Genomic DNA, 11,637 nt, shown 5'->3' on the forward strand with positions numbered 1-11,637 from the left:
TCCATTCCTATTAAAACACGTAGTGTACTATTTGTGTTTCCGTCACAACTGAAAATTTCTCCCCTTTCTGGAGGGAGGAAATCTGCCCCTTCGGAAGAAGAGGGCAAAGGTGAGGCATCTGGTTCCCAGGGCCTTCGCAATTTAATGCGAATGATCGAAGGCCTTTTCGTGCCTTGGGCGCCTTGTGCTCTTCAGTAATGTCAATTTTCTCTATGTTAGTGGAAACTATAGCAATGTTCTCTCAACTTTAATCTAATTGAATTAATGGTTTATTAACTAAAAATTCATGTCCATTAGCCCCTTAACTTGTTAAAATATACATCTATGATCATTTTCGTTAACTCCATTAGAACTTCCGTCAAAACAAAAATCTCACTTGAACTAAAAATCCACGACGAAATTCTCACAGTTGACCTAGTTACTTGGATTTCGTCTCTTTTGGGTTTTACTTGTTTTATTTGGGCTTTTTCGGAAACACGGGCTCCTAAACGTAACTGAAAAAATCAATTTTTTTAGGAAGCGTATACCTGCCTACACCAAAACCCTGATTAAACCCCACAGGCTTCTTCCATTTCAACGCAACCCAGAAGTAGGAGACTTGCGAACGATCTTACAGTGATCCGATTCGTTCACCATGAGAAGGATTAGCGGAATCGCTTTGCTCACCAGAGCCGCCGGTTCTATGGGCGGCGCCACCACAGCCACCTCCGCAACTCAGCACGGTCTGGTTCAAGCAGCGATGTTGAGCACGTGCTCGAATTCCAATCCGCTGTGGTTCACACACAGACTCGGCGATCGTTTCGGCCTATCGAGACCCTCCACTGCGGCTCCCTGTGCCGGAGGGCACGTGTGCTTCTCTACAAACGCCGCCGCTTCTCTGGCTCAGGAGCCGCACGCCCATGAAAAGTTCCTCTCTAAAGACGTCGAGCTCTACCAGTACGAAGCTTGCCCTTTCTGCAACAAGGTTAGAGGTAAAGTATCTCGAATTCATTCTTGAAGATGAAATTTTGCAACTTTCACTTTCTAATTTGGTCACTGTATGATTTGGTATTTGGAATTCTAGCTAAATTGCTCTTATTTTGGAAATTAAAGGATTCTGCTTTTGGATTTCGCTTTCGATTTGGTGCTATTTGATTGTTTTCGCCATTGAATTTTTCCTATATCACAGCATTCTTGGATTACTATAACATTCCGTACAAAGTTGTGGAGGTTAACCCCATTAGCAAAAAGGAGATTAATTGGTCCGATTACAAGAAGGTGCCGATCCTGAAAGTCGACGGCGAACAGATGGTTGACTCTTCAGGTTCTTGGACATTTTGTTATTTCCTTACCATTTTGTATCTTCTTGATGCTGGATGCTGTAGTTATTAACTATATCTAATTTCAGACTTAAGTTCCTTGTGTTTTGTTAAATTTTCATGTTTTGTTTTGTATTCACAGATATAATTGATAAGCTGTACCTAAGGATCAATCACGAGAACCCCGTGTTAAATGGTGAAGAAGAAATGAAGTGGCGCAGGTAGGTTTTTGCACGGTACTAAGGTTCAATACAATAAGAGATGTCTCTTGCAGCAACTAGATTTCCTTTCAAACTTTTATTTTTTTTCGGTGTTGTGATCACGCGGTTTTTGGCATGGTAATAACTGATTAGTTGCGATGTAGGTGGGTGGATAATCACTTGGTGCATGTTTTATCACCAAACATATATAGAACTGTTTCAGAGGCTCTCGAGTCGTTTGACTACATCACCAGTCATGGTATGATATCGCACCACTTCATTACTGATTTCATTTCTCTTTTGTTTCCAAAATCCCAAATCGGCGGTTATTTATTAACACCCTTCACAAGAGATCTGTTTGTGGAAGACTTTGGCTCAAGTAGCGTAAGTTGTTTGTGTGAATTTGTACATCTGTGGTGTTTAGTATTGATGCCATTAATCACGATTGGAAGCTCTAACTCTCATATGTGATTTGAGTGACTAGAATTTTCTTAAACCTACAGCAACAAATGCTCAAGAGTCTCAATTAGGTTCCTTCTGACTAGGACTTAGTTAAATTCCAATCCTCCAAAAGTCACTTTGGAGCTTGTATTAAAGCTGGCTTACCTTTGATTTTAAGCAACCCAAGCTCCTTCCCTTAAGTGCTTAAATCTCTTGAAATCTCTTACATGTAGGAAACTTTAGTTTGTACGAAAGGATGGTAGCGAAGTATACCGGAGCTGCTGCTATGTATTTTGTGTCAAAGAAACTGAAGAAGAGACACAATATTACTGATGAACGTGCATCCTTGTATGGAGCTGCAGAAACATGGGTTGATGCTCTCAATGGCAGACAATTTCTTGGTATGCTTATCTGAAACATCATATTTGATTAACTTAAGACTTACCTTATGATTAGAACTAAGAAATTATCGGATAATCTTGTCTTTGAATAGGTGGATCAAATCCTAATTTAGCCGATCTCGCTGTATTTGGTGTTTTGAGGCCCATTCGACACCTTAAATCCGGCAAAGATATGGTGGAGAACACGCGGATTGGTGAATGGTATGCTCGAATGGAAAGTGCAGTGGGAGAGTCTGCTAGAGTCAAGGCCTAAAGGCGGAAAAGATTTGCTGGTTCAGATATCACTAATAAATGATACATCGTTTGAACTTTACCTAGTATGTTACTGGTAATATGCATCATCAAAGATTGAGACTTTGCAAGAAGGGTTTTTTTGTTTGTTTTTAGAAGTTGTTATGGTTTGGATCATTTGGGTCGGGCTATGTAGAAGTCATTGTACTGGGCCAAATATTGGACCAAGAACAAGTTCGTCAAGTTTTTCATGAAAAGATGTATTTACATCGTCATTTACTTTTCAATTTAATTTCTAATCATAAGCATCTGAACCCAATAGTTATGTAATTGAAGTATCGACAATATATATAATAATACAATGTATTGGTAATTGATAATGTCTCAATATGCTGGTTGGAGTAGTTAGAAGCATAGCTATCGTATGAAATTGTAGTAGATGCGCTCCTTTTGGGGCATCTCCACTCGTTTTAGGGAATGGCAGTGAACTTGCTCTTACTATACACTCTAGGCATTAATTGTCTTTGATCCAATCTCCTTCTGGAACTGCTGGAGCTGAATTATTCAGCCTAAAGGCTGTTTAACCTAATTGGCAGGGCAAGAGCACTACCAGTGGATATGCTCTTAGTGCATGACTATGTCCATTAGCCCATCCTCATATCTTCATGTTTTATCATGAAAAAAGTCTTCATTGATCACATCATCAACACCTATATTAAGATTGTTAATCCTCAACCAAATAAACTTTTTCTTTAGCTCCATAGATCATTAATATATATATATATATATTTGCATACGTGTGAACGTATGACATCTTCTAATTAAATGGAAATCGAACAACGTTAAACTGGTATACATGGTACATACGTTAAAATGTAATGTAGGTGGTAGCCCTATTTGCAACATGTTTTTAGTATGTAGATTGTTAAAAAAAGCGTAAATTGAATTGGTTGAAATTTACAAAAATAGGAAACAGGGAATGGATAGAAATGCTATTCTTCAGCCCTTCCCAATGACCACACTGACAATTTCTCCAATCGCTCCGATTCTCTCAATCTCCTCCCCCGCTCCCTCTTCGTAACGTCTGACCCTTTCGCGTCTCTCTCTCTCTCTCCTCTCTCTCTCTCTTACTTTCTTTATCAAATCTCTGACCCGATCATTCTGTGACCCTTCTGTCCCCAAATCTGCATGTGTACGTCGTCGTTTTCCCGCCACCCCCACATCTGTCTCCCATTAAATGCTCCCGTTGGTTTTCAAGAGTTTTGGGATTTTGGGCAACAGAGAAAAAGACTCCCAAAGCTCTTAACTTTCTTTATTAATTAACCCTTTTTTTAGTTCCTTAATTAGCATTAATTAGTCACAATTAATTTATATTAAGAAAGATTTGTCCGTTTCCTCTCTATATATAAACCACTCTTCCAGTAAAACCAGAAACTCAAAGCAACAAAGAAGGCAAAGGTTATGCCAATAAAGAGAGGGAGAGTTTTTAGAGAGAGAGAGAAAGGGTCATGCATCTTTTCTGATATAACAAGAACATTGAACCCTCATGCTTTTCTAAACCTACCCCATTTCGTTTCGTATTAAAAAGTCCCATGAAATATGTGAAGGCAGAAGATTAAAGGTTGTCCGAGAAAAAACATGGCAGTTCAGGCACAAAGTTTGTATTTTTCTGAAGATTGGTCGTCGACGGCGGCGCTGCTCCACCCTGTTTCCGGCCTCGACGACATATTTTCCGGCATTCCGAGCCCTCAGCCTCCCGCCCTTCATCCTCCTCAAAATCACTTTCACCTCCGTCTTCCCGTGGCACAGAATCAGAGGCAGAATTTAAACACGACGGGCTTTGATTTCTGCAACCAGTTAGGAGCTTCGGTTTCGCCTTCCACTTTCAATAGCTTTCTCCCTACGCAGTTCTCGGAAAACTTAGGGGCGCAGCTGGACTTGCAAAGGCACGAGCTCGACTGCATTATTCAATTGCAGGTGATTATTGGTGTTAATTTTCTTTTTCTGTTTTTGGGTTCTTTATTTTTTCATGGTGATTGTTGCGTTAATTTTATTTGTTCTCTCAAAAGTTAAAATATTTCATCTATTAATGTTTTTGCATAATAAATTTAGAGACGATGACTATAAGAAAAATGTTATTGGGATCATATTTGTTATACGTTTGATGGTCACCAAAAAAGAAAATAACGTTAACCAAATATTTTAATAATAATTTAATAGCTGACAATCACGTTATATTTAATGAAATAAAATTTAAGAAAAAATAATGAAAAGAGTTTAAAAATTTTGAGATTTAATCAAAATGATAAAATGAAATAAAATTTAAGAAAAATTAATGAAAAGAATTTGAAAATTTTGAGTTTGAATCAAAATGACAAAAATGTGTTATAAGTAAGGACTTTTTAAGCTAAAAATATCATTTTAGCTAAAAATAAACAGTATTAAGTGTTGAACAGTATTGAGTGTTTCGTTAAAATTTCCTAGAATTTAAATAAATGATGTCCAACATTAACGGGTATAGAGTTTTCTTTAGTGTTTTTGTATGTTTATATTTAGTGATTAATTTCTAATTCATTTCTTTTGCTTTAAAAATAGAGAGAATTCTTTTCTTTTTTTGTTTTGCTAGAAAGAGTAAAAAGTTTACTAAAATAATTTTACAAACTAAGATAACATTACCAATCTCTTCGTAATTTATATTTTCTTATAAGAAACCATGAATAAATCACATCACCAGTGAATAAATGAGGATTTACTTTTGGAAGTTTTAACGAAAAATCTACGGTACTGTTCAATTTAATGAAAAATCACAGTTTTATACTAAAAAAATCAAATATGATACTATTCACTTTACCTTTTATTTTGTTCTTATCGTTAAAATTCAAAGTTTTCAAATTTTTTTCATTAATTTTCGTTTTATTTTTCCTCTATGAAAATGTTTAAAGATAACGGATACTTATTTTCTTTTGCTCATTTATTTATTTTCTTCAAAGCAGAGTGAAAAGCTGAAGTTCGCATTGCAAGAGCAGAGGAAGCAGCAACTAGCAGCTCTGTTGTGCAACTTAGAATCCAGAACGTTGAATGTAATTAGGCAGAAAGAAGAAGAGTTAGGACAGGCGACAAAAAAAGCGATGGAGCTCCAGGACTGCCTGAGAAAAGCAGAGATGGAAAGCGATATGTGGCAGCGGGTGGCGAAAGCGAACGAAACAATGGTGACGGACCTGAACAACGAGCTCGAGCAGGTCAGAGAGCGACTGGTTCTCGTCAGCAGCGAAACCGACGACGCAGAGTCCTGCTGTGAAAACAGAGTAGCAATTATGGAGGAAGATCAATTAGCGGAAGAGAAAAGGAGAAAGTTGGTCTGCAAAAGCTGCCAGGCACGGAGCTCATGCGTGCTTTTCCTGCCGTGCAGGCATCTCTGTTCGTGCAAGTTCTGTGAAGGGTTTCTTGGATTTTGCCCCGTTTGTGATTCCGCCAAGGAGGCAAGCATGGAGGTCTTTTTTGTCTAGCAAGAAACAGTGCCAAGCAAAAAAGTGCTTCTAAAAAAAGCATGAATCTTTATTACTTTTGTGACTCATGACGTGATGCGCTGTGCTCCCTTCATTTTGGCTACTCCGTTCATTATTCATGAATTTTTAGTATATATTGGATTTTATAGTGCGATTTTAGTGTCCTTAATTTATGTAATGAATTTCCATATATTTATGTGGTTTGTGTATATATTTAGGGTTTTAAATCATTTAGATTCTTCAATGGAATTTCATAATATCATCATATATTAAATTAAGTAATGTATACTACACGTATATGTGCGCTAGAATTTTCAATCTTTGAATATGCTATGTGATGGGTTTGTACTATAAACAATGTTTAAAAAGAGAAAGGACAGTGATGATCGTTGAAAAATCAGCCGAAGCTTCTACTGCTAGTTAATTACAGATGAATACTTGTTTAATTTATAATTAAAAAATTAATTATTTAAACAGCCAAATTCTGTACAAAGAGAAAAATGTTTAAAAAGAAGGGTTGCTTATATGTTTAATATGTTATTTAATATTTCAAGTCATTAATGTGATAAAATAAGTGCGGGAGAAGCAAAGGAAAGTAGAAGTTTTGCAAGAAGCAAAACGCTTTTGACATTCAAGTGTCGCGGTGCGGACCGACCAAAGAACTCTATTTAAAATAAAAGTATTATTAACTCGATATGTCCGATGTCTTACTAATTTGATGGGAGTAGAATTTTCTCCCCTCTTATTCTTATCTTCTTTCCTCTCATCCTTTCACATATTATTTTTTATCTTATTATTTTTATAAAAAAAAATCAATATAAAATATTAAGGCGATTAAATCGTAACTGTTCAAATATAAAAAAAAATATTAGAAAAAAAGAGAATCCCCGTCCAATTTGATGAAGGGAGGTTTCTCTCTCAAAAGAGAGTCTTGGCCTTATAATTCTGCATATATACCTGATTTGGGTTGGAATCTCAGAGGATTTGATGCCAGAAGGAGCGTGCATGCTTTTTATACCGTGTGACAGGAAAGCTAGCTCTCTCTGTCTCTGTTTTAAATAGGCGTACACAGAGAGCGTACGGTTCTAAAGCACCAACTGACAAAAGGAAAAATATGAAGCAAGTTTTGGCGTTTATAACCAAAAGATTACAAGGACTGCAACTTCTGTCTCCACCGCCACTTTTTGGTATCATAATCTTTATTTTCTTCACCGCTTTCAATGAAAGCTTGACCATTTGAAAAGGACACGAGACGAGAGTGTGAAATGAAGCAAGCTTCGGAAATGCAGGCTGTGCAGCATCTCAGCTGGTGCAAACGAGGCCTCTTTGTTATCTCACAACCAAACTTTAATACCGCCTTCTTTACACTCTGGTAATTTCCCACTCGTCTTCTATTTATAAATAACTTGCATGCAAATATGCAATTAGAATCGTAGTATAGATGCTGGTGTTTGATGGCTTTGATTAGAGCCACAAATTTGTCCCATGTTGGTCATGAGGAGAGTCATCTAGAGGTTTATAAGAAATGGTTTCCACACACACACACACACATTGCTGAGTTTTTTTAGTAAAATCTCATACCCACTTCTCTCAAGTAGCTAAAGTGAGGGAACATCGGCAATACCAACTCATTTGTGTGGAATCCGTTGGCAACCCGTTGGTGTGCTTACACACTCTCATGTGAGAAAAAAATAAAAAAAGTGTGACTTTATACTCGCTAAACAGTAGCGAATCCAAAATTCGAATCTTGTGTGGTCCTAATATAAAAGGTCTAAGTTTTTTAAATAAAAAATATCTCGAAGACCCGTACAAAACATTTGGAGGATTTTCGGAAGACCTTTACATATATATTTTATGAACTCTGGGTGGTCCTGGGACTGTCTAGGTCTCAGTGTGCATTCGCCTCTAACGGTATAAGTTTGAGATAATTAAGGGTAGATTGAGCATAGGACCAAAGAGCATGTGGCCATTTCACATATTTCATTTCAAGTTTTATATAATCTTGCTTAGAACTATGTTGAATTGTACATATTGTTAATATGAATGATTATGAGATTATTAATTCAACAAACAAAGAAAAACATATTAGAGAAAACAGTGACAAAATTGTAAAAATTTAGCTTAATTTGTCACAGAATTGGATCCACTCTGGAAGTTAGTGTCTGAAGCCTAAGGACAAACAAATTTGGGCCTTTGATTTATGTGGAAAAAAAATTAGAGTCGTCGGTTTGTGTGAGATGGACCAGTAGAATGAGTTAACGAGAACCGTCTGGTTCAATTTATGTGGTCTAGGGCTTTTTTTTTTTTTTTTTTTAAATCCTAAGCTTCAAACAATAAGGGCTGGTTTGGTATTGCTGTGCTTTGAAAAAAAGCTGCTTCTGCTGTGCTGTGAGAATAAGCAGCTGTGAAATAAAGCAGCAGAGTGTTTAGTAAACTTTTTTGTAAAAGTGCTTTTGAAAAAAAAAACAGTATTAGAGTGTTTGGTAAACTTTTATGTAAAACAGATGTGAAAAAAAGCCGGTTTTTCAAAGCTAGGTTTCGCAGCTTCTTGTTTTTGGCTTTTTTTCATCCAAAACTGTGAAAAAAAAGCTGAAGGTGAGTGTTTACCAAACACAAAAACAGCTCCCACCTTTTTTTTATAGCAATTTTTTTCAGAATCACCTCAGTACCAAACCAGGTCTAAGGTCTGGAGTGGGTCCAATTCTATTTGTCACAAAGAAACATGCTTAAATTTTTTTTTATCGGTGTCCCTCTTAAATTTCTGCTCCCAACCTTAGAGATAATGACACAATCCGTACATTTCTTTAAGAAAGACTCAATGTCGAACCAATTTTTTAAGGTACCAAAACATTCAACTGCTCTCAATCGTTTAGTTTAATTGTTAGATCAAATTTAGTGATTAAATACATGTTGACACTAAGTAGATGTAACTCAAGAAAAATCACAGTTGTATGCCGAACTCATGTTAAAGAGGGAGAAGTTTAAAGATGTCACCCCCTTTGTGATGGAGCTAGTTGGTTTCGGTTTGTCCCATCTTTTTGCTAAAGGCCTCGTTTGCACCAGCTGCATTTGCAAACAGCGATATGTGCAAACTGAGTTTAATATCTCGAGCCTGCGGTGCATGCTTCCGAGCTTCTAGTTTCTGAGGCATCGACGCAAAATAAATAAATAAATAAAAGAGTAAGGTCCCCGGTCTTTGGAGTTGATAAATGTTTCAATGTGATCAAAATACGAGATGATACATCACGTATCATTATATAAATAGTAGAATATGTGTACCACGAGTTTTACTTATGGATCCCACAAGTTGATGGAATTGGATTAGGAATGGGACCCACAAAGCAACTGTTTCCGTAATAAGTACGTGCAATGGCGTAATGGTCTTTTCGAGAAGGGAGATCTTCTGCTTCTGCTTTTGTTTCTGCATGGAAAATCCCAACGCTGATATATCCCTTTCCTTTTCCCCAATAATCTCAAAGAGCAGAAGAGTTGCATACAGATTACGGACACCACTCGCTCAGTCGGTCATTCAGTCGTTCAGTGACCGATCTGTTTGTCCTTCTTTCCCCATTTCAACTGGCTGAGAATCGTGTTCCATTTAACCCTGCACCTGCAACATGAAACCACACTTAGGCCAGGCTGTTCGAACGTCATGGTCATGGAGCACTTAGTTTTAGAGGGAACACAGCAGCAAGGTCTGCAAATTTGCTGTGTTAACAAATACAGCCATACAGGAAAACTTTTGGCCACGTTTGCAGTCTCAGCATTAATGTTATCTATTTATGTACTAATTAACAACATAGATTTTATTAGGTTATTACCGCATAACTAATTAGTAGCGGTGAAGGGGAGACAAAAAAATTACTCTTTAACTTGTGTGCATGAGCGAATTTGTTTTGACAGCATGAATGAAATGAAAGTTTCATCTCAAAATTCTCAAAATTGTAAGATTGACAAACTTATTGAATCATTCTCGATGGGCTTAAGAAATGAGCTGATATTAGATGGACTTAAAGATATAAGCAGTTTACCCTTGAAAACTGGATTACCTCTGCTATGTTGCTCATCAATATATTGCTATACTCATACATTCACTCTATTCTCTCAAATATGTCAAACCTCCATCTTAGAGGTCTCTACCCCTTTTTATGGGCCTCCCCCTCTGAAGGCCTCTCAAAGTGGCATTTAATGTGCCAACAACTTGCACTAGCTTACTAACACTTTTCCACCTATTCGCCCAGGCCCTTGTCTGACGTTTTAGCAATTTGGGTGGCGCACCTTTTTTAGGTTTAGGAGAGTCGAGCGTCCCACTCGGACTTTGGTTACCTCGTTCAGTCTTGCTAAGCATTGTCCTGATTGCCTTTATGTTCCATCCTAGGCCTTTGCTATCAACTGGAAGTCGTTCGGTTCAAATAGCACTTAAGTAGTTCTGCCTCTGGATACTTGTGCCAAGAAGCTGTCAATTTGCCCACATGCACCAAGCTGTCGGATAATCCTTCTTTTGTCTCGGTCGACCTAAGAGCAATTCCACCCCTAAAGACTTTGCACTAGCACCCAGCGCATTTATCCACTCAATGAACAGTGATAGACTCCAATGAACAGTAATAGGCCAAGAGCATCTCCATCCCTAAAAAAAAATAGCCTAAGTCAATTTTATTAAAATATTATTATTATTTATTATAAAATAATAAAATAATAATTGTATTATAAAAAAAAAAAAAGATAAAGTCATCTTTCCACTAACCCTCTGTACTATTCCTATAATCCCCAATCGGTTCTCTCTCTCTCTCTCTCTCTATTTTCTCTCCATCTTTCTCTTTTCCAGCTTACTCCCATGAGCTCTCCTTCTCATTCCTCTTCAAACCTTCAACAAATCAAACACAAAATATTATTTTTGTAATCCCTGGAGCTCAAGGAACCCAACCATGGCCTTGCATGCGGCATCGGTGCATGGTGCGAGATTCCACCATTGAAGCCGAGAGCTTGAGCTCTCAATCTCTAACCCAGGTGATGTTTCTATCACTGTATTGTGTTCTTGAGCTTTAAATCCTGTTGTGTTGCAATTTTTGTGGTTAATTTGAGGGTTTAATTCCCTGCATGTGATTCCGACAAAGGAAAACGGACAACTCCGACGAGTTCAAGGTCCAATCTCAGTGAAATCTCTTGCATTTCACCTGGGTAAGTTTTCAATCCTATTCTTATGGTTTCTAACATATAAATCGTGTTGGAAACCTTTGTGTTGATGCAAACTTGCTGTCAGTGCATTTTTTTTCAGATTTTCCGTCGAACTCGGGCCATCATTTTCAGGCCATTTGCCTTCTCCCTCCGTCGCTCCATCCATCGCTGACATCACCACGGCATCATATGGCCCGGTCCCAAGGTCTGTCAATTTTGGGCTGGCCTGGAGACCAGCTTGGGCTGGGTGCCAGGCAATCCTGTGGGCTGGAGAGACTTCCCTAGGTGCCGGGCCATTTTTTTGACTGTGTGCCGGCCTATCCCACCTCCGGTGGAACTGCTCTAAGTGGTCAGGTCGGCTCTCTTTGAACTCCTTGGGCCGTGG

The 11,637-nt window shown here is 37.9% G+C and overlaps 2 protein-coding genes across 3 annotated transcripts; both read left to right on the forward strand.

The window, feature by feature from the left end:
* The first annotated feature begins 529 nt into the window (after positions 1 to 529).
* LOC137718296 (uncharacterized) lies at positions 530 to 2,858 on the forward strand. Of its 2 annotated transcripts, XM_068457814.2 has the most exons (6): positions 532 to 971; positions 1,169 to 1,303; positions 1,441 to 1,519; positions 1,663 to 1,757; positions 2,173 to 2,340; positions 2,433 to 2,858. In XM_068457814.2, the coding sequence occupies exons 1-6, from the start codon at positions 635 to 637 to the stop codon at positions 2,591 to 2,593; spliced, it is 975 nt and encodes a 324-aa protein (XP_068313915.2). In that variant the 5' UTR covers positions 532 to 634; the 3' UTR covers positions 2,594 to 2,858. The 2 variants fall into 2 exon arrangements, with proteins under 2 accessions (XP_068313916.2, XP_068313915.2); XM_068457815.2 differs by lacking the exon at positions 1,663 to 1,757 and having other exon boundaries at positions 530 to 971; positions 2,183 to 2,340.
* Positions 2,859 to 3,835: 977 nt separating this feature from the next.
* LOC137716914 (putative BOI-related E3 ubiquitin-protein ligase 2) lies at positions 3,836 to 6,474 on the forward strand. Its single transcript, XM_068456264.2, has 2 exons — positions 3,836 to 4,548; positions 5,565 to 6,474. The coding sequence occupies exons 1-2, from the start codon at positions 4,210 to 4,212 to the stop codon at positions 6,075 to 6,077; spliced, it is 852 nt and encodes a 283-aa protein (XP_068312365.2). The 5' UTR covers positions 3,836 to 4,209; the 3' UTR covers positions 6,078 to 6,474.
* The last annotated feature ends 5,163 nt before the right edge of the window (positions 6,475 to 11,637 follow it).

The sequence above is a fragment of the Pyrus communis genome, chromosome 8, assembly GCF_041283825.1.
Source record: "Pyrus communis isolate YQ-2024b chromosome 8, ASM4128382v1, whole genome shotgun sequence".
NCBI classification, from domain to species: domain Eukaryota; kingdom Viridiplantae; phylum Streptophyta; class Magnoliopsida; order Rosales; family Rosaceae; genus Pyrus; species Pyrus communis.

Coding starts and splice junctions, on each gene's coding strand:
- LOC137718296 (XM_068457814.2), top strand. CDS start 635: ATGAGAAGGATTAGCGGAATCGCTTTGCTCACCAGAGCCGCCGGTTCT. Junction 972..1,168: donor TTTCTGCAACAAGGTTAGAG/GTAAAGTATCTC, acceptor CCTATATCACAG/CATTCTTGGATTACTATAAC. Junction 1,758..2,172: donor TGACTACATCACCAGTCATG/GTATGATATCGC, acceptor TCTTACATGTAG/GAAACTTTAGTTTGTACGAA.
- LOC137716914 (XM_068456264.2), top strand. CDS start 4,210: ATGGCAGTTCAGGCACAAAGTTTGTATTTTTCTGAAGATTGGTCGTCG. Junction 4,549..5,564: donor ACTGCATTATTCAATTGCAG/GTGATTATTGGT, acceptor TCTTCAAAGCAG/AGTGAAAAGCTGAAGTTCGC.